The 22,119-nt window shown below is 46.2% G+C and overlaps 3 protein-coding genes across 6 annotated transcripts in view; 2 read left to right on the forward strand and 1 right to left on the reverse strand.

Annotated features, from left to right (window-relative positions):
* Positions 1-4,284, forward strand: part of wars1 (tryptophanyl-tRNA synthetase 1) — an 8,840-nt gene extending 4,556 nt beyond the window's left edge. For all 4 annotated transcript variants that reach the window (XM_069720442.1, XM_069720440.1, XM_069720441.1 and 1 more), the window contains exons 3-11: positions 1,025-1,241; positions 1,349-1,457; positions 1,708-1,827; positions 2,023-2,205; positions 2,366-2,466; positions 2,596-2,708; positions 2,803-2,976; positions 3,071-3,211; positions 3,416-4,284. In XM_069720442.1, the coding sequence (XP_069576543.1) occupies positions 1,025-1,241; positions 1,349-1,457; positions 1,708-1,827; positions 2,023-2,205; positions 2,366-2,466; positions 2,596-2,708; positions 2,803-2,976; positions 3,071-3,211; positions 3,416-3,574 (1,317 nt within the window). In that variant the 3' untranslated portion in view covers positions 3,575-4,284. The remainder of the gene's footprint in view (positions 1-1,024; positions 1,242-1,348; positions 1,458-1,707; positions 1,828-2,022; positions 2,206-2,365; positions 2,467-2,595; positions 2,709-2,802; positions 2,977-3,070; positions 3,212-3,415) is intronic.
* A 1,907-nt stretch (positions 4,285-6,191) lies between these two features.
* slc25a29l (solute carrier family 25 member 29-like) lies at positions 6,192-11,505 on the forward strand. The gene is made up of 4 exons (XM_069720413.1): positions 6,192-6,389; positions 8,120-8,163; positions 9,885-9,968; positions 10,677-11,505. Exons 1-4 carry the CDS (start codon positions 6,356-6,358, stop codon positions 11,448-11,450), a joined length of 936 nt encoding a protein of 311 aa, XP_069576514.1. The 5' UTR covers positions 6,192-6,355; the 3' UTR covers positions 11,451-11,505.
* A 1,496-nt stretch (positions 11,506-13,001) lies between these two features.
* The window catches only part of fancm (FA complementation group M), a 39,560-nt gene continuing 30,442 nt past the window's right edge, over positions 13,002-22,119 (reverse strand). Inside the window, 13 exon segments of the mRNA XM_069720422.1 lie at positions 13,002-13,960; positions 14,051-14,345; positions 14,439-14,748; positions 14,922-15,006; positions 15,085-15,491; positions 15,493-15,564; positions 15,673-15,779; positions 15,941-16,097; positions 16,594-16,707; positions 17,041-17,109; positions 17,812-17,894; positions 18,001-19,094; positions 19,096-19,772. Coding sequence (XP_069576523.1) covers positions 13,807-13,960; positions 14,051-14,345; positions 14,439-14,748; positions 14,922-15,006; positions 15,085-15,491; positions 15,493-15,564; positions 15,673-15,779; positions 15,941-16,097; positions 16,594-16,707; positions 17,041-17,109; positions 17,812-17,894; positions 18,001-19,094; positions 19,096-19,772 — 3,624 coding nt within the window. The 3' untranslated portion in view covers positions 13,002-13,806.

Consider the following 22,119-nt stretch of genomic DNA (forward strand, 5'->3'; position numbering starts at 1 on the left):
GGAGATGTTGGGATCTGGCTCGAAGGACCAATTATGTTAGAAAAATTACTCAGAGGCTGGATTCAAAATCAAACACATCGGACATTTATTCTTGCAAGAAGGAGCAAATACATGTACACTCAAAGAAAGGTGTCCAGCATTGCTCGAAGTCTCTCCTCCGTAGTTCAGCTTATATACAGTGTGACAAACAGTTGACAGTCATCCCCACTTCCTCTGTATATCTGATTTTGTAGATAGTACTGAGTGAGGTCGTAGGTCACAAGGTAAAGGTACAGAGATGTTGTAACTGAGACTATAGAACCATGTTGTGCAACAGATAGACCAACATATGACAAGTGTGATGAGTTCATTATTTTTCCATCAATGTTTTATCATATTCTTCATACCATTGTAGCAAATATCTTTGGGTGTTTTAGACCATACAGAGCAATGTTTGAATATCAGTGGGATGGACGTTGCAATAGTAAGATTAAATGTTAATGTATACATTCAGAATCACAATCATCAAAACACTGTAAGTGTGAGACACCTGCTTCAGTTTCTGTCCCGCACTGCCCCAAAAATAAGACAAAGCCTCTCCTTTATGAAAAAAAATAGTTAAAGTTTATACTGTGTATGTTAAACAGGCTTCATCTGCATACAGGACAACATATGTATATATGCAGTGGGAAGTGGTACTTGGGAAATTTGGTTTGGTACGTGGTCTGAAAAGTTTGAAAAGTCCGGTTTAGATATGTCCACCATGAACAATTTGTCAGCTGATTTTCCAGTACAATGTACCCTATCATGTCATATGTCATTAGTGTAATTTAAAGTTACATACACTGCAATGTTTTTGGAGAGACACATGGCAATTGAATTAAAAAAAAAAAAAATTCTCATGTCTCTAATCTAGAAGCAGAAATCTCTGAAAAAGTCAAACTGACCTTTAGAAATAAAATAAGATTATCTCACCGTGTCATTTCTGTTGAGATTGAACTGCTGGTACCAGTGTGTGTTATCTGACAGTGTTTCCGTTAACTAGGCTGAAGTTGACGCTGCTGTCCAGCTGCTGCTCAAGTTGAAAATGGACTACAAACAGATGACCGGTCAAGATTACAAAGTAGGATGTCCGCCGTCAGAAAATGTGGTCGTCCCGGACAACGGACCGGCAGCAGATGGCGCCAGTAACGAAGACACAGTTGACCCATGGAATGTTTCCACCACCAACGCCAAAGGAGTCGATTATGAAAAACTCATTGGTAAGATTGAATGAGCTTCAAGTGTGGTCTTCACTTAAAGAGCTGAGAGGTAATTCGAGCTGAATAATGACGAGTAAACGTTTCTGTGTCTTTCTTTCTTTCCTCAGTGAGGTTTGGCAGCAGTAAAATTGACCAGGAGCTGGTGGACAGAATAGAAAAGGTCTTGGGACAGAAACCTCATCGCTTTCTACGAAGAGGAATCTTCTTCTCACACAGGTTTTTGGCGTTCCTAATTTACTGACTCCTAGTGAATAGGCATCTCCCAAATGATTGTGTAGCACATCATTAATCATCCTGAATCTCACAAGCACCCTGTCAGTTTAAAAATATCCGCTCCTAACCTTTGACCGAGACGTGATCATTTAGATTTTCCTCTTTAGTAAAAGTGGTGATTGTGATAAGGTGAGAGTTCAAGGAAGAAGGACACGTCAACAAATCACTTCTCTCCTGTCGCTGTTTCTTGCAGAGATATGAACCAGGTACTGGACGCTTATGAGAAGCAAAAGGCCTTCTACCTTTACACTGGCAGAGGTCCATCCTCAGAGGCCATGCACCTTGGCCATCTCATCCCCTTCATCTTCACCAAGTGAGTTCCCCCTCTATAATGTATGAATACAGAGCCAGTCTCTCAGCCTGATGTCATAGCGAACCTCTAGAGTCAAACAATACAGCAAGACACCATTTTGGATTATAACGCCAACGAATCACCTGTGCAGCTAATACTATTTGTAGATTTTAGACTGATTCTACGTCATAACTGGATATTATATCCTTGTTCCAGATGGCTTCAGGATGTCTTTGACATCCCCCTGGTGATCCAGCTGACTGATGACGAGAAGTACCTGTGGAAGGATCTAACACTAGAAGAATGCCACCGCTTCGCTGTGGAAAATGCCAGAGACATCATTGCCTGTGGCTTCGACGTGAACAAGACCTTCATTTTCTCTGACCTTGACTACATGGGGTAAAATATGACCGGAAACTCGCTTCATACTTCCTGCTGAGGATGCATCAGACTTGCCAGATGGAAAAAATGCACCAAATTTATCAGAATAGATTTATTAATCTTCATCTTCTTTCTTTTTTTTTTTTATAATGTGTGACTATGAATTTCTTTTCCACAGTGCATCCCCTGAATTCTACAGAAATGTGGTAAAGATCCAGAAGCACGTGACGTTCAATCAGGTCAAAGGCATCTTTGGCTTTACAGACAGCGACTGCATTGGTAAGAACCGAAAACTCCTCATCGGTTCAAAAAGAATCGATTTACGATTTGAAAAGCAGCCTTTTGTATGTGATTGTGGGAATCACGTTCTCGGTTCTTTAACATGTTGATCATTTTTCATCCATCTAGGAAAGATCAGCTTCCCGGCCATCCAGGCGGCCCCGTCCTTCAGTAACTCTTTCCCACAGATCTTCGGAGGCAAGAAAGACATCCAGTGTCTCATCCCCTGCGCCATAGACCAGGTCAGGACAGCATCACAGCCATGCGTAACAACACCACATCGTGGCATTCATTCGTGCACCAAAGAGACGCGTTCTTATCCGTGTTCTCACCCAGGACCCCTACTTCAGGATGACCCGCGACGTTGCTCCAAGGATCGGCTACCCCAAACCAGCCCTGCTGCACTCCACCTTCTTCCCCGCCTTGCAGGGGGCGCAGACCAAGATGAGCGCCAGCGACTCCAACTCCTCCATCTTCCTCACCGACACAGCCAAACAAATCAAACACAAGGTGCTGCTGTTACACCCCGACGCCGGTCAATAGTTAATCATCAGATTTGTATTGCACGTGTTTGCCGAGCGACTGAACCCGACTTCCCCCACAGGTTAACAAACACGCATTTTCGGGAGGAAAAGAGACAGTGGAAGAGCACAGGAAGCACGGCGGTAACGCAGATGTGGACGTCTCTTTCATGTACCTGACCTTCTTCCTGGAGGATGATGAGGAGCTGGAAAAGATCAGACAGGTGAGACGGCAGAGATTTTTAAGACTTTTTTTTTTTGCTAATGAGGGTTATTTCTGCTTAGTTTTCCCATATTCTCCCCATGAGCTCTACTTATCTATCCTCGTATTCTCTAACCTGGCATTACCTCGCCCTCATCTTCACTTTCCTTTCTGCGCACCGTCTCCCGTCCGCTCTCGCTCACTTTAATCTCTTCTCTCTCTGCAGGACTACACGAGCGGCGCTCTGCTAACGGGAGAACTGAAGAAGATTTTGATTGAGACGCTGCAGCCGATGATCACCCAGCATCAAGAGAGACGTAAAGAAGTCACGGACGAGACGGTGAAGGAGTTCATGACACCCAGGCCTTTAAATTTTAAATACTAGCTTCCCTGAGCACTTGGAATCGGGGTTCATCATGTGATTATTGTCAGTGCAAGAAGAAATAACGAATCAATTTAAAGTCTTTGTAGTTGGTGATGGGAAGATGGACATTTTCTTCTCACAGTTTCTTCTTACAGTTTGCACCAGAACTGGAGAAAGAAGAAAAAAAAAAAAAAAATCCTGGAGCGTCGATGTGCTTCTTTCTGTCAAAGCAAGGCTGGCATTGCCCACACCTTCATGCTCCGTGTTGGCGTCGCACTGCACCCAAAGTACACATTTATCCTCATGAAGTGTTCATATTTGCAGCTCCCTCTGGAGTTGAACACGATTAAAGCTTCTTACAAAACCTGCTTAATGACCAACACAGACACGGCTACAAATCAACTGAACTGAGCAAGTCTTATTTTACTTGGGGGGGGGGGGGGGGGGATGAAAAGCCGCTTCAATAATAATTGTGAACAACCATGTGATCATCGAAAGCCGCTGTGTTGCATAAGGTGTTATAATGAGAGATATATCATGAGCTGCTCATCTCTGAAGAGTTTAAGCATGTACAGGCTATCGGTGTCTTGCTAAAGGGAACTAAATCAGATGTATTTGTTATCAGCAAAATGGACATAAATCAACAGCTTTTTCCGGAAGCACGGCCTACATGAAGAAAAGGTTTTAATCAACTTTTTCCCACAAAAAAATTAAAACTATACTTGAACTTCTTTTGAAAGCCTGTTTATTTCCAAATTAAATAATGTTCATATTTATGTAATACGGGACTGTTCAGAGGTTTTAGGCCCTGAGAAGTAAGGATGGTTTGGTTTCAACGATAGTAAAGCCTTGAGTGGTTTTTATTTATCAATTGACAGTGAAATATTTGTATTAATATTTCTGTGGTCACACAGCAAAAGGTAAAAAAGAAATTCCCCACTATAAGCTGTACATCAGACATACCAGGATTGACATTAAGTCATGCTATAAACAGACTGCACCACAGGCACTTTTCGTATAACACATTTTACATGTAACATGAAAAGGCACATGTAAATAAGGAAATTAATTATGGTTGAATTCCATTTAGCTGCTTTGGTTTCAGGGTCCTGGTACTGACTTAACCGTCACAGGTTTTTGTTTTTTTTTATTGGGAAATGAGTCATCGCTAACGGTATGAGTAACACCAGTGCTTTTCCTGCTGCAGGATGACGATACAAAAAAAAAAAAAAAAGATATATTGCCTTCGAAACTACATGAACATTGAACAATACCATTATAAATTCTTTGTTACCGATTCATTATGTTGTGCACAAAGATTGCTGCAAAACTCCCTTGCTGAGATTGCACAAACAGTAGTGACTGCAATAAATGTAAATACAGATCCCATTCTGATTGGATAATAAAAAAATTAAAAAAAGATAAACAACTTATATATGCACTAAACCATCTTGCATACAGTATCGCAATATGTGGAATCGTAAATCTTGTTTCACAATACATTTGTGCCAATACGCAGCCCCAAGTAATTCGCAATGACCGGGTTACTCAATTAGGTTAGGTTAGTTAGGTTAGGTAATTACTTTATTAATCCCCAAGGGGAATTTTTTTTCACTACAGCAGCATACAGGAAGCAATAAGATAATAAAGAATAATAAAAAGCAATAAAATAGCTGTAAAAAAATATTAATATAAAGGTAGGTAGGTAGGTAGGTATTTACTTTATTAATCCCCGAGGGGAAATTTTTTTCGCTACAGCAGCATACAGAAGCAATAAGATAATAATAGAAATAATAGAATAAAATAATAGAATAGAATAGAATAATAGAAAAGCAATTAAATAGCAGTAGAAAATATAAATATAAAATGCACAGTATATACAGTACATTATATATCTATATATATTATATACAAACAAAACAAGAAACACAGTCAACATATATATATATATATATACAGTACAGTATATATTATATACAAACAACTAAGAAACACAGACAACAGTGTTATTGTTGTGTGATGGATTTTGCCAGAGGTGAGTTATTGTATATTATATTATGTCAACGTAGACCACGTTGTCCAAATGAGCCACTTGATTAAAAAAAAAAAAAATGCCAAAGGGCTACTTGATGTTGTGTCCTGATTTAACACTAAAATGTCCACGGCGTCCCACTCCCCTGGTTTACTAAGCCCTTGGGAGGACACTCGCCACGGGCTGCGAGGGGGACCACCGTGATAACACTGTTGATTTTGACGGCGGAGGGATCGGCAGTGTGGCTCTGCGGCAGCCAATGGGCTCGAGGGGCGGACGGCGGCCGCCAGGGGAGTTGGCCGCGTCCGAGTAATCCGATTGGGCCGCCTTAAAAAGGACAAGCACCCTTCTTCTGGGTCTACTTTGAACCCTCCGCCCATCCGCCCCTCCACCCCTCCACCCGCCGGGCTGGAGCTACAGAAATAGAAAAGGTTTGTCCGGGGAGAAAGAGAGAGCAGCGAGGCACCACTCGAGACGTTTTCGAGGATTTCCGAGTCCGCGCGGTTCTCGGTCATCTTTCTCTCCCCTCCCTATCCCTCCCTCCCTCCCCCCCGGTCAGCTCAGCATCAGCAACGCGAAAGGAGAATTTTTTTTTTTTTAAATTAAAAAAAAAAAAAGCGGCCTGGCTGAAGCCGGGAGGTTGTAAATAACCAACTTAAAAAAAAAAAAAAAAAAAAAACTTTTGGGGGAAGAGACCCGACGTTTATCGCGAAGAAAGCCCTGCGAGTTTTGACACCGACACCTCCCGGAGCGGTACGTTTGTTGAGGGGATGGCGTTGGACTTCGCTGCGGGGTGCATCGGAGGTAAGTGAGCTGGCCACGTTCAAACAAGTCGATGTGACCGACTAGCGGTAGCATTAGCCACCTCTCTGGGTATTTTTCCACCGCCGATGAGGGACGCGTGGACAAGATCGGGGCTGCAAAGTTGTTGTGCTGCAGTGCAGATTTTGTTGTTGTTGTTGTTGTTTTTTTGGGGGGGTGGGGGTGTTTGTAGTCGGCTGCCCCGTTTGCGAAACTTTTAGAAAATGATTTATTTTTTTTCATTGGAGACTAGAAGCTAAAAGGAATGTGGAAATCCCGGATGTAACTTTTTTTTTTTTTTTTTTTTAGGGAAGTGTAGCTGCTCCTCATTCATTTAAAAAGGGATATATATATATATATATATATATATATATATATCCTGTGAATTAAACTCGCACAGCCAAACTCCCCTCCAAACCCGCCACACACACACACACACAAAAAATGTAGAAAGTAACAAGACTCTCCACTGAGATCATCTTTTCTTTTTAACTTTTGTTGTTGTTGTTGTCATGATTGTTATCTGACAGCCTCTCCCGTCCTGCATTGTGAAATGAATCATTCCACAACAGGGAGTAGTCCTGTAAAGAGTTAGTCCACCAGAAGTCGAAAGAATTCACAAGAGCTGCAGTGCTTAGTCGATTAATCGACAAGAATTTAACAACCGATGTTTTTTTTGTTGTTGTTTTTTTTAAATGGAAAAAAAAAAATGCTGAAATTCTCTGATTCCAGCAGCTGAAATGTGAAGATTTTCTAGTTTCATCTTGTCCGCCATAATAACAGGCTGAATGACATGCCGACTGGTGTTCAGGCTTTGGGAAACAGCTGATCAAACAAAATGAATCTATAATGAGTATTGTTGTTTTTGTTTTTTTTAAATTTTCAACCCCCGAGTTCTGATCCGTCTTGTTTGAATGGAGATATCTTTATATGCAGTGGTTTCGCAAGTCTCAACGTCAGCTGTTTAGTCTTCTCCCAAGGCCAGGTCGTCCCAAACTGGAGCTCATCAAGGACCCCAGACAGACAACATACACCCGGATGTGTGAAACCTTGTATTTAGAAACCCCATCTAGTTTTCATGTCGTTGATAGGTTGAATTTTCATTTTTATTAACATGCTCATCTACTCCTCATTCATTACTAGGTAACCCAAAGTGAGGCCTGATTTATATATACACATATATATTATTTATAGGGCACCAAGTATTGAATATATTCATTATGTAGTAATCTATTGATTATGTTCTCAATTAGTTGTTTTGGTCTCTTTTAAAATGTAATAAAATGGTGAAAAATGTCAGCCAGTGTTTCCTAAAGCCAATTGAGCTACAGCTTTCTCTGACTAATACAAAAAAAAAAAAAAAAACACTGCATATATTCAACATGATGTCAGCAATGACAAATAACATCTGATGCCATTTAAAGCGCCTCTCGGTATCCCGAACGAGGTTTCGATTTCGTCCGGGTGGTTAATCGGTCAAAGCGAGCGGCGGCGTGTGTGCACAAGATGTCAGGGTCACGGAGAATCGGCGGGTCGCCGACGTGCGAGGGCGGCGGCGGAATTACAAAACGGGGAGAGGAGAAAGCGTTCGGCGCCAATCGTAAAAATAAAGACGATCGTAGATTTAATTTAGGAAATAATAAGAATTCTAGATCACGTGTGAAAGTCAAACTGCACCCCCCCCCCCCCTGTGCGCTGCCGTGTGACTCTTCTTTTTCCTCTTCTCTTTTAAGGCGCTGCTGGTGTTTTGGTCGGACATCCGTTTGACACCGTAAAGGTGGGTGTCCCGCTCCGTCCTCGCTGCTGTTCACTCTCGTTTAGGCGACGATGTGTGATTCAGCGCTTCTTTTTCTGATGTTGTCAGTCAGACCACTTTGTTTGCATCCAGATCACCTGAAGGTACGCGGTTAGATCACTTAAGAAATAGGAAATGGCCTTCATCATGTCAATGGCTGTGCTGTTTTTAAAAGTAATTTCCACACGTATACCAGAAAACAAAACAAAAATGTATACGTCTTGTCAAGTATCATCGGCTTTCCAATATCCCTAAAAAAAACAACATGTGTATATATATATTTTTGTTTTCTGGTATACATTTTTAATTTACAGTCATTGAAATGACCCTTTACATGTAAGTATTGTTTACTGCCATACCAGTTATAACAGTATTGTTCCAGCTCATAATTACTTGCAGCTCAGTTTGTTTTTTTATCAGTGATCTTTGAAATACACTCACTTGGTTACAGATTTCACACAAAAAAAAAAAAAGCGTGTCAGAGGCTATTTAGGTAAATAAATAGCATGCTGCGTGCGTGTCATCATTTTTTAAAAAATCTGACCACAATGTCGCAAGACGCATCACGGCCGCTAAAGTGAATGGCGAATGTCCAAATTTACATTTTAAAGGTGCAATGTGTAAGATTTTGGTCGCGTCTGGCAACGCCACTTTGCACGTTAAGGTGCGAGCCGCGCCGCTTCCGGCGTGCCTTCGGCCCGGCTCTCGGCGCTTCGGCTGTCCGGTGGAATTTGGCGTTCAGCTCAGCGTGTTTGTCTTCATTTTTAACAAGACCGTGGTAGCAACACGACAGCCACCGCGGAAAGAAGCGGAGCTCATTCAAGCTGGTCACGCGCCGCTTCCTCCTCTCGTGTTGGATTGAGGGCAGACGGGACGTTGCGGCGACTCGCCGCCGCCTCTTTAGGCGCGGGGTGGCGTTACAAGAGGCCCGAGCGGGGTGGCCCGCCGACGTCTGGGCGACGCGTAAACGTCTCCCGCGCGACATCGAAACTGTTATTGCTTCACTCATTCCTTTTGCGTATTCAAAATTTTTTTTTTAAATGATAATTAAAAAAAACCAAATCTTACATATTGTATCTCTTCCCCTGAACATCGAGGTCATTTAAAATGAGCTAAATGTTGCACACAGTTTGCTTGTCATAAATCATTCTCGCTTTGATTGAACGGCGGCGAGGGGAGGACGTTTGGAAATTTAGCAAAAGACACAGATGGTGAATGGTTGGTTTGGTTGTAGTTCTTTTACACCTTGCTTTCAATGTCATTTCTCCCTGAGCCGGTGTCTGCCTGGCTGGGGGAGGCTGTCTTTAACAGCAACAGTGTCACTGTGTTGTAGATGAGAGAGAGAAATAAACAACCTCTCCGCGGAAATGTGACCTAGTAAGTATGGTCAAGGTCTTTCTTTCTCTCACCCAATGTCCTGTCTTGAGCTATAAAAACCCAAAAGCACAGAAGACCTCTTTTTGTTGTTTTGTTCTTCTTTTTTTAATTCAACTTTCTTCTCAGTTATTGTGTTTCTGTTGTTGTTTTTTTCTCCCTTTTTTTTTTTTTTTTTTTGCACCCCCCAAATCATCGTCCTGCCTGTTTTGTCCCCCCCCCCCCCCTGTAAACGTGTCTTGCGGTACTTGGTGTGTGGTTAGTTCGGGGCCTCTCTGGCCCCGTCGCGCTCTCTCGTGTGGCTCTAACGCGAGGGCTGTCATCCACAGGTGCGGCTTCAAGTTCAAAACGTGGACAGGCCTCTTTACCGCGGGACATATCACTGCTTCCAGTCGATCGTACGGCAGGAGTCGGTAAGTCGCCCCCCACTTTCAGTCGGGACAGCTCCGGGGGGGGGGGGGGGATTACGTTTTTAAGAGGGGCGCTGCCGTCCGGGCGACACGTGGAAACTTTCGCCGCGGGTCGCTCCTTACGCCGTGCGCTGTTTTAAAGTGTCCGGTTACGGTCCCGTCTCTGAATACAGGCATGGTCTTAACATGGGGCGCTGAGGGTGGACGGGGGGGGAGGAGGGGGAGGAGGTGTGTCCGTTCGCTGGGGTCATTGAGGACTTTACTCCTGCGCGGGCTAAATAAAGGTTTTAGCCATCGTGGCATTTGAGCTGAGGGAAGTGCGGTTGGTCTCAGGCCGTTTCACACGGAGGCGTTGGACTTCGTTCCCTCCGCGGTGAACAGAACATTCACTCCCCTTTAAAAAAAAAAAAACACTCCCGTGTTGATTTGGCTTTTTCCCGAATGATGATTTCTGTGAGAAATGTCGACACCGACGCGCGGTGATTGTTGATGCCGTGTCATTATGGTTGTGTAATGCTTTCGGCATCGCCTCCGGGCTTTAAAATGACAACATGGAATACCGTTTCATTTATATCTCTCGGCTTCCGACGTCCCGTTCTTCCTCTGCTGGCGTGACTGAAACGAGCCCGGCGAGGTTGACCCGACTCGCCGGCGCTCCTCTCAACCATCCCCCCCCCTCCCCTCCCCGGTAACGTGTCTTTATGTCTGCAGATGCTCGGCCTGTACAAAGGCATCGGCTCTCCGATGATGGGGCTGACCTTCATCAACGCCATAGTTTTTGGCGTCCAAGGGAACGCCATGCGCCGGCTCGGCCACGACACCCCTCTCAACCAGTTCCTGGCCGGAGCGTCCGCCGGGACCATCCAGTGCGTCATCTGCTGCCCGATGGAGCTGGCCAAGACGCGCATGCAGATGCAAGGGACCGGGGAGAAGAAGTCAAAGAGGAAGATGTACAAGAACTCCCTGGACTGCCTGGTGAGAATCTACAAGAGGGAAGGCATCCGAGGGATCAACCGCGGCATGGTGACCACGCTGCTGCGAGAGACGCCGGGCTTCGGCGTGTACTTCCTGGCGTACGACACGCTGACGCGCTCGCTGGGCTGCGAGCCGGAAGACCCGTACATGATCCCCAAGCTGCTGTTCGCCGGCGGGATGTCGGGCATCGCCTCCTGGCTCTCCACCTACCCCGTGGACGTGATCAAGTCGCGCCTGCAGGCGGACGGCGTCGGCGGCGTCCACCAGTACAGCGGCATCGCGGACTGCGTCCGGCAGAGTGTGCGGAAGGAGGGCTGGAGGGTGTTCACGCGCGGCCTCACCTCCACGCTGCTGCGCGCCTTCCCGGTGAACGCCACCACGTTCGCCACCGTGACCCTGTTTCTCTTGTACATGCGGGAGGGGGAGGAGGAGTGCAGCATTCAGGACTCCGAGCCGCAGTCTGTCCCGCTGCAGCCCCTGCAGCCCCAGGCGCAGCCGACCAGCATGTGAGCGGGGCCGCTTCCAGCAGGTCTACGATCTCGCCCGCTGGCGTCCACGAACGCAAAAGGGGTGAACATCGGTCCACAGAGCGTCAGCTAAGCTGGAAATATTTAAATATATATATATATATATACATATATATATATATTTTAGATAAAAGCTGCACTTGTAAATACGGTCTCTTTTTAAACACCATTTGCTTTTGTACATATTTGGTTGAGTTTTAAGTAATTTAGGAAACTTGACAGTTACAAGAGTTACTGTAACATGACGTGACGGTTACAGGTGTCCCTTTTTAAATGTAGAGTCAAAGAAACGCACAAGCTGCAGCCGGGTCGTAATGGAGTCGGCCTGGAATTCAAGTTCATTTCGACATGCCTAAACTCGTCGCGTCTCGGGAGTTATCGATTACCAAAACGAGCGCGGACGTCGGGCGTGAACGCATGAATACTGTTACCTTCTGCAATCAGTAAGTGGATTTATTTAGGCTTTAATTTATTCATATTTTTGCTGTTCTAACCAATCCTCTTTACCTCCATGTAAACACAGCATCTTGTGGCAACGGTTACAAAAACGGAGCCTTGTGAACTTTACCTATGAAGTCATAGGAAAGCCGTCGAAAGTTTGAATCCAGCGTGACGTTGCAACCGTCTTTTTTTTTTTATCTCGCCGTCTTGTCCGCTGTAATCATCTGCCTTCGACACGTTAATATCGAAAATATCACGGGCTCGGATGTAAACATGATTTAGATAAAAGTCTTAACTCGTTAGTAATAAATGGTCAGTCTACAACCAAATGTGATGCAGTGTAATGTTATTGTTCCGGACACTGAAAGCACCTTATGGTTATGACATTATGGTTAAAAAAAAAAAAACATTTTTGGCAATCACGTTTTTCACTTTACACCGTGGAGTTTATTTTGTATTTCCTACTAATGTGAGATGCTGTTGCCGTGTTGAGAGACTTGGGATTTTCAAGAATTCAAAATGTATTTTTAAACTTACTTCATCAGGTGTGAAGCACAATGTTTAGCAGGCTCCGCATTCTCCACAAGGGGGCGCTACAGACCAGTCCTGCACATTATTCTGTGCTACCTAGAGGTAGGGAAAGTAACGGCTTATGTTAGTGTGTGTGTGTGTGTTTTAAGACCATGACCTCTGTATTCGTCCCAGTTAATGGTTGCGCAGCTCAAACACATTTGTCAGGTTTAAAGTGTAAACTACAACTACACGTCAAAAGCACAAATTGCAGTCAAGTGTGCTCAGAAATGCACGCACAAAAACAAAGTAAAATGCATTTGTCGCACTGACTACACACATTTGCATTATAAATTGAAAAAAAAACCTCAATTCGGAGGCAATTACTTTCTTTGCGTGCCGATGCCGAGCACGCTGCAGGTGTAGGCTTACCTGGGACTGCAGGTCTGAAACTGCTTTGGGGTCGTACAAGGACAGGATGATGTACACACTGTGAATTTGGGGTTTGGGGATTTTCTGTCTTTTATAATTATAAATGTGAGATTTTGCTAGGCTTTAGATTTACCTTCATTACAACCCTGTATTTTGTTTTTTGTTTGGTTTGTTATTGGGTTTTTTTTCAGATTTTTCCAAAGTCTGTCTTGGTTTGTCTTTTATTGGTGGATGATACGCGATTCCCGATATCTTTGCAAAAGAGCTGCTTTAAATATCTAACGTTGCTTTCGTGTCGTGTACTTGTTTCTGTACAATGTGTTGCACCAGAGTAGCGCGTCCACGTGTAGTTCTTCAAACGAATGGGGGAATAAAAGACACACTTTATTTTTTATTTTTTTGAAAGACACAGTTGTTGTTGGTGCAGGTATCAATATTTACAAGCTTTAATGTCCATCTGTTAAAGAGGGGCACAAAAATATTGTGATAAGCATATAAAATAAATATTAATATTATTTAACAAAGCTTTAATATGTTTGTTCCAGTTGTGTACAGCTGAAAACAAACGTATCCATTATTTTAAATAAGTTATTCAAGTGTCAATCAGTATTCGATTGAGTTTTAGTGATTGCAGCCAGCGCGAGTCTTCAAGGAAAATGCGGTGACTGAAAAAAAGGCAGCATAAAATAGTATGCTTTATATCATATCATTTATATCAAGTTGAAAGGTGATTCCCATCAACTTCTTGTGCAAAATCAATTGACCAAAGTCCTGAGGTTCTTCTCTCCTCGAGAAGGCGGCATTAGAAAGAGCAGCCGCCGTATGCGGCCGTCCTCTTCTTGTTCCCGGTGAGGCTGAAAACGAAGCGCGCCGAAGGAGAGAATATAAAGTGGAGAAAGAAAGAAGAAAGAAATACAATGAGGTAAATTGTAGCGTTGTATTTCGGTGTTTGTTTTTTAGCTTTCCTGCAGCGTGTTCATCCGTCGGCTGCTTTCCCCCGGTTTCGACGTGTTCATGAGAAAGGGGTCGCAGGAGTAGCGCAGGAAGCGGTAGACCTCCTCGGCTCTGGATGGACTCATGCAGCCTCCTTCCTGTATGGCTTCGACCGGGCTGCGGGGGCGGGGAGACGAGAGGCGTTAATACCGGAGGGGGAGTGAAGTCTCGCTGACGGCTCTCGCTGCGCCCGCGCGCTTCCTTTACCTGTTGATGAGCTGGGCGATCGAGCTGAAGTTGTGGCTCATGTTCAGCGCGTGAACGTAGCTGACCGAAGGCAGCATCCGGTACAGCTGCAGGGCCTGCTGCCGGTGCCGACCTCTGACCTCCGGCGGCACGGCGATGCCCCGGCCCTTGCGGAGCTCCAGCCGCGCCAGCTCCGCCAGCAGGCCGGCGCTTTCCTCGGCGCCGGCGCTCCACAGCAGGCGCACCCCGGTGCGCGCCAGTGCCGCCAGGGTGCCGTCGTAGTGGCGCGTTCGCTGGAACGGACGCGACGCCTCACCTGGAACGACCCGACGTCTCGCACCGTCAGCCAAAACCGTCTTTCGACTTTTAACTGCATTTCATTTACCGAATGTCAAATTTTAAACGTCACCTGTCTTGGCTCGGTCCTTCTCCACGAGCAGACACACGCGCTCGAACAGCCCCCGCAGGCCGTTCACCCTGTCGGCCAGCCGCCTCCGGCCCTGCGCCGCGGCCAAATCCGATTGGCCGAGCCTCTCCACGGCCATGCGGTTGCTGACGATGAAGTAGCCGCCGTCCAGCGAGCAGACGTGGACGGTGGCCGCGTGGCGCCGACGCAGGCTGGTCATCAGCTCCCCTCCGCCGCTCAGGCAGCGGCTGTCCGCCAGAATGCAAACGCACCGCGAAGAAGCGGGAGACTCGCCGGCTGATGAATCCCGTGCCTGCACGAAGGGGAAACAAAAAGTCAAATGTCATCCATTTGCCGTTGCAAGTTATGAACATGTTAGGGTTTATATCAATCGGTATTTGTACGAACTTGCTTGCTTTCGCGCACCCTGGGAACAGGTGTGTACGGTGTGTACTCGTGTGCTTTTTTTTTTTTTCTTTTTTTTACCTGAGGTTGTATCTTTGACGACTCCGCCTCCACGAAGTCCAGTTCATCAGAGAGGAGATGCTGCTTTTTTAACTTCTGGTGACATCTGCAGGACCAAGAAAACAAAGCTCAACCGGCTGCTGGGTGTTTCCACGCGTGCGCAACCAGATGAGGATTTCTTTACCTCTCCTTTCGCTGTTCTTCCCCCACTGAGCTTCCTTGTGCTTTACTCAACAGCAACACCTTGGACGCTATGGCGGCAGAAGCCGAGGACGCAGCCTGCTGCTGCTGCTGCTGCAGGCTGGGTTCGGGCTGTACCGCTTTTGGCCACAAGGGGACAGCATCTCCTCCTGTGTTGAGACTGGCCTCTTTACTGACCTTCTCCTCCTCCTCCTCCTCCTCACTAGAGTCGTTAATGCGAATGACCCGGGTGCGTTTGGTTTGCCCACCAGCTCTCTGCTCTGGTGGAGATTCAGCTCTGGCTCTGGCTTGATGCAGGAAAACACGGCGCCTGGTGGCATACTGCCTCCTCCCGTCCACATACGAGGCCTCCGGCATGAGTTCCACGTCTTCTGCTTCTCTGTCGCTGCCCCTCCTCCTCCTCCTCCTCATCGGTGCCCACCACAAAGCTGTCCTCCACGTACGTCTCATCCATCTCAGGCACCTGGTTCCACAGGATACGGAGCGGAGTCAATAATTCGACTAAAAGTTAACTACTTTTGTATTTTAGAATTTTTTTTAAAAAAAGCTGAGAATAAACGACAGAGTATACCTGGGAAAAGATGTCCATGTCGCGATGCTTCTTGTGGGACATTTTGAATTTGCCCCGGACCGCAGGGCTTCTCACTGACTTCAGGTAAACCCCCTGCATCTCCGAGTCTGATCAAGAGGAGGACAGACGGGAAGCCAAAGTGTAAACGTCACAGCACGACTCACTCAGTCCCGAGAACAGAAAAACTCGGAAGAAGAGAAACGAGATTTGAACAGCTCGCTTGAAACGGAGCCAAACCACGCGTCTCGGGGTAACGCCCCCGCCCTACCGTTCAGTCCCTGGGAGAAGTGCGCGTTGTCGACCACGAAGCCCTCAAGAGACCGATTCTGCGCTTCTCCATCCTCTTCGTCAGACGAAACCTCCGCTTCCTCCGACAGCTCCGCTTCCGCATCCAGGAACTGACGCCCCGCCCGGCACGCGGCGTGCTGACGAGAGGAACGGTGGAAAACGTCAGCGCGAGTGACGGCTCTTCAGCGACTTTGACATTCACTGGGAGCTTCGAGCTCGCAGCGAAGCTCTTGCCAACGCTCGCGGCGGTGCCTTTGGATATTTAACGCGGGAGGCGGGAGAGAGCGGAAGCCGTAATAAAAAAATCTTTGGTGATTTGCTTCCCCGCAATTGTCCATAAAAATCTTATTATTGCAGGTTTTATTGGTCAAATGGGAGAAAAAAAAAAAAAAAAAGGAATCAATTGAGGAAATGAAATACACTGAATTAAAAAGGAGCTTAAGCTTCTGCGCTCACGACTCTACGGTCGTGAGAAAGAAAAAAAAAAAAACATGTCCTACTTACAGTAGAAACAAAGAGGTACTGTATGTTTAAATCTGCGCAGGTGTCACAGCATGGAGTCACGTGAAAAGATGGGAGCCAAACGATGCGATTGAGATTCGGGCCCCGGAGACCATCTGTCGCTGTACCAACCTTGGCTCCGGCCTGTTGGACTCGCTGCCTCTCGGCCGCCTTCGTCCTGCGTGTGAACGTGGACTCGTTCTGGAAGTCGTCATCAGAAACCGCTTCACCGTCTGCTTCATCAGACTGAAACGAAGAGAGCAAATTAGTCGTTCGATCGATAGATACTTTATTAATCCCACAAGGGGACATTTTTTCGCTACTGCAGCATTATAGGTACAGGAAAGCAATAAAACAGTAAAATATTAAATATAAAAATGCACAATATATACAATAAATAAAATAAAATAGAATAATTAAATTAAAACTAAGTAAACAATAGTGCACAGATTTAAACAAACAAGAAAACGGACAACCAACGGTGTTATTGTTGAGTGATGGATTTTTTTTTTTTTTGCCACCAGTGTTGAACAGACTGAGCTGTGTGGTGAACATCACTGCCGATGAAGACAATCTTACAGTGTTCAGTGCAGCGGCACGCTTCCTTCTCGCGACCACCGGGGAGTCCACGTCACTGCTGATCTTCGACTAGCGGAGACAAACAAAAACAACAACAAACAAACAAAAAAAAAACCCGCGTTACATTTCAGACGCGGTGCGTTTTGCGTCGCTTCGCAACACCTGTAAACACCGCCAGCTTGTCAGCGTGCGACGCCGCGACTTATTTTCGCGAGCGAGATGCGTCGTGCCGAGTAATTTCGGCAGCTGAAAACGGTCCTTCGCCGCTTTCAAGCTGGTTGTCATGACTACTGCAGGCGCCTTGGAAACGATGGACGGAGGCAGGCTGATCTGTCCGAATCGGATATCTCTCAGTCTTGGCCGGGTTTTTTTTTTTTTTTTTTTTTCTAATTTGTACCACAACATAAGAAATAAACTCAATATATATTATTTATTTCGTATCTGCGGTGTATGCACACAGAATATTAATGCGGTAAGCCGGAGCCGTTTGTCAACAGAAAATGTTGAATGCAAAAATGGTGGAAAAACATCGCTGGTTGCAGCTTCTCAAATGCGGTTTACGTCGTCTTACTTCGTGTTCACACCGTGAACTGAATATTTATGCGTTTTACTTTTGGCAACAGGACCTGTGAAAATGTCACCGCGGATATTTTTCTAAAATGTCTTGACGTTTTAAAGAGGAAATGTCAAATTTGTGTTGGACCAGTTTTACGAAATCGAATTAAAAACAATCATCACTCGCACTCCTCATGTCAACAAGGCCCCGCTCACCAGTTCTGGGGACGACAGAGGGTTGACCTTGTTCCGGTGTCTTCTTTTACGAAGCACAACTTCGTCCTCGCTGTCGATCTCCACTAAGAAGGTGAGACGAACACGAAGGTATCGTGAGAGGCAGATTCGAACTGGATAGTGAGCCGAGTTTCAGACACCGATGTTTTGTTTTTTTGTGGGTGAACAAACCTGAATGAGGAATGGACTCAACCGCCCGAACGGGTCCGGTGACGCCGCCTCCTGCTCGTCTGCGTTTCAAGCTGGGGCACGCGGGCCGTGCCAGGCCGGGCATGAGCGCCCGCCGCGCCCCCGTTGACGCGTTCGGAGACGAGGGCGTGTCTCTTTCGGGCGTCCTGTGCTCCGACAGCGTGTGTGGGGTGGAGCTGCCGTAGGGAGTAGACGAGTTAGCGGCAGCCGGCGAGGATCCGGTGGAGGCCGCCTCGTTGTCGGGCGGCGGCGGCGGCGATGGCGGAGACGGCGGGGTGCGCGGGGCGGGAGCGAACTCTACGTCCGCCTCATCCTCGGAGTCCTCCAGCGAGTAACAGAGGTCGAAGTTGACAGGGAAAAGGTCGCGGGAGATGTCACGTGACTCGGCGTCTTCTTGCACTGCAGGAGACTTACGGTGTGGTGGGACAGCCTTGTCTGTCATTGAAGCATCTGTTGCAGCTTTAGTTTGTGCTCGTGCGTGCACGTGCACCGTGTTTAATCTGTGCGTGCCATCAGCTGACTGTGTCATGCGCCGGGGGGTCGTTGGGGTGTGCGCGTGGACTCTTTTTGACACCTTTTCCGTGCTATTGGCAAAGTCTTTGGCACCGGGGGACGTCCTGGGTGTGACACCACCCTCGGGAGCGGGGATGTCTGGAATAGTCATCTGCAGGAAGGCTTCGTCGTCCCCGAACAGGTCGATGCTCTCGTCCGTCCGGGAGCCGCACGGAGAGGACATGTCCTCTTTCGAGCCACCCGCTTTCAAGCGTGGCCTTTCCTCAAACCCCGCGTCCTCCCCGCTGCCGTCTTCCTCCCTCGTGCCGCCGTTGTTGCTTTTCGTTTTCTTGTTTTCTCCAGTTTCCGCACGAGCACGTTCCTCCTCGAAGTCATTGCGCATCTCGTCATCCGTCTCCTTGTTATCTACTTCTTCGCCCCCAAAAACCTCATCCCAGGTCGGACTGTCGGCGGCTGCTCTCGCAGGCTGCTTCTCCTGATGAGGCCGATCAGGAGAGATCTTACCGCCCTCTTTCCCCACCGGAGTCTGGTGTGACTCTGGCCTGACGTTGTCAGCATCTCCCCATCATCATCACCACCTCGTCGTCGTCGTCGTCGTCGTCCACGTCCAAGCCCAAGCTGAAGCTGACGACGAACGGCTGAGGAGGCGGCTGAGGAGAGGGAGGATGCGATGAGGCAGCCACGTCCAACTCTGTAACGTCCGTCAGCGACGGTGGGGATCGGGACAGGAGCCCCGCCACGTTGGCCAGAATGGCCTCCAGCTTCTCATTTCTCACGGGGAGGAGTTTGTCGGAGCGGGACGACGGTGCCGAATCAGATTTAGGAAAGTAAAACATCGCTTGCAGTTCAACATCTTTATCATTTTCGGCGATCAGCTGTGAAATATCGTCTCCGACTTTTGCGACATCCCCGTCAACAACGGCACAGTCGTTGCGGATGTCAGCAACCGGACAGCCACTGTTACCTGCAAGGAAACAAACTGCCTCTTCGATGTCATCGTGAGTTGCCTCCCTATCATCAGCAGGAAGCTCGTGTTTCGTCGTGGCCAACGTGGAAGCGCTCTCTCTCGGCAGTTCCTCGTCGATCCATTCCGATTCAGGCCGAGACGGGCGCGGCGGTTTCGGTTTGTTCTTGGCGCTTGCGGTGCCGACCTTCGAGGCCTTCCGTTTCTTCTGTCGGCCTTTCACGCCGTCCGCTTCGTGGAGGTAAGGAAGGAGCTCCTGTTCGTAGCGACATTCTCCCTGAACACAAATGGACAGAAAGTTGTATAAGAAAAGATCCCTGCGCAGGAGAACAAAGGACCGGAAGCCGCGATCAATCTCTGGACTTGCCAACCCTTCTACAACACACATGGCACTTTACGACGGCCACTTTCGCCGATCGAACAGTTTGTGTGTTCATGTTCATACAGTAATCTAATCAGGAAGTGTCTTACGAAGAGATGTCACATTGCAGCCGCACGTGGAGCGCACAACGGAAGTCTGATATGACATTTATCTGTTGGTCTGAAAACGGCGAGAAAGAGACACAGGAATTCATTTTTTTTCTCCAGCATAGTAATTGAAAGGCCTCGTACATTTTCCAAATATTTAAAAGCTTTCCAATTCTCCGCCTATTCGTTTTTGTATCTTCCGCACAAGGAAGCACACAACGTGATCCCGTAGCTCCTGTCATCTGGGCCAACCGTGTGTCCGGAGAGTGATTCATCTAAAGTGGTATCCTGCTTGGATCGACAGGGTGCCATCGAACCTGTGACCAGCAGGAGGAGGATGCTCAGTGAACCCAGAGAAAGGGAGAGCGAGCAACGGCATGAGGGCGCGCTGACAAAAAAAAAATACAGATTTTAATCAGAGAGACGGCAACGAGACTAAAAGACAGGGGAATTAAAGTAGCTCTGAAATCAAATCAGTTATTTCTGCTGTCGACCTGGTGAAAGTTCACCTCGACTTTGATGCGCTGCGTCTTATTTAACTGTGTTCAGCACGAGGTAAAATGGCACTAAACACAAATGGCCACTGTAAGGCTCTGCAAGAGGAGAACACATTGCCCCAATTACTCCACAATACAGTTTAAAAGTTGTAATCACTTGCAAAGCATTAAATGGATTGATTCTGAGCTACATCGCTGACCTAATAAACCCATACTCCCAAGGGCACAGGCTCATAAATCTAGATTTGCAATCGAGGGTTTTTGTGAATTTGCTTCGATGGCACAATAATAAACTACAGAAAAACAATTTTTTTTAATAGGATTCTGACTTGGATGTTGTTGTTGTTTTTTTAAAGATTTGATTCTCTTTTATCTGGTTTTCTGAAAATTTGTTGTTACATTTACAGAAAATACAACCAAAATATATTAAAGAAAAAGTTAATGGATCATTAAGGTTCCAATAATTAATTAATTAATTCAAACAAAAGCATAAACTGCACGATGGGGCGGGAGGATGACCGAAGTCATCAGAGGCACAACGAATGTCTGCACCAGATTTCACGGTGATCCATCAAGTAGATGTCGAGGCATTTTTTTTTAGGATGAGAGACATTTTGACCTGCTGATGGTGCTGCAGGAAAAAAAAAGTCCGGATGTCATTAGGATTCATATCTCTGTGATCGCGGAAATCTGTAACAAATTTCCTGGCATTCCATCCAAAAACAGGCGACGCGTTTGTTTAAATAACCTCAAAAGACCTCATGCTGGCACTAAAGGAGAAAAGAGCTGATTAACAGAGTTATAAGGATTTAACCTCTACGAACCCCGATTGTGGAAACTTTAAGTCTATTGTTATTACTACTTTTGTTGTTAATTTGTCATTTACTTTTGTTGTTAATTTGTCATTTACTTTTGATCCGACGTGCAGCTGGACAGGCATCTGCAGGTGGTTTTGCACGACTGCATACTTAAAGGAAAGGTGGGCATGTATGATTTATGAGCAAAGCACTTCATGATTTAGATTCTTGATCTGCGGGTTTTGAGCTCATTAAGTCTGTAATACACTGTTACACAAGAAGTTCAGTGAATGTTGTGTGTAACATTTATTCGGGAAAACACACACACACACACACACACACACACACACACACACACACACACACACACACACACACACACACACACACACACACACACACACACACACACACACACCGTCTATACTTCATACATCCTCCGTCAGCGTTTCAGAAATATTTCAAAGTAAAAACATCTGTGAGGTGAAGATTTATCGTCTTAAACAACTGACAAGTTGTGGTTGGTTTTTTTTTAACACCTTGGAACACTTTCTTCAATCCTTTAACTAGTCAAATAAACCTGCAGGGCGTTGACTCTATGATTAACATTTCAACACTCTGCAGTTCTCATTGATGGCCAAATACTTTTCACAGGTGAGGCTTACCATTGAAACTAGTTTGATCTATTTCCATGTCTGAACTGTCACTGAATACAGTACAAGTGATTTCTTGTATTTTAATATCATCTGTCTCGCTGGTTAAAATCAAATCTGATGGAAAATAAAACCATTTAACAGCTATTGTATTTTGAAAAAGAACTAAAAGTACATCTAAAATATATTTCAAAATGTCCCTAAATTAA

Source organism: Brachyistius frenatus, unplaced genomic scaffold (assembly GCF_029030835.1).
Source record: "Brachyistius frenatus isolate BFR_SWC_R1_liver_20210118 unplaced genomic scaffold, ASM2903083v1 Contig_240, whole genome shotgun sequence".
NCBI classification, from domain to species: domain Eukaryota; kingdom Metazoa; phylum Chordata; class Actinopteri; family Embiotocidae; genus Brachyistius; species Brachyistius frenatus.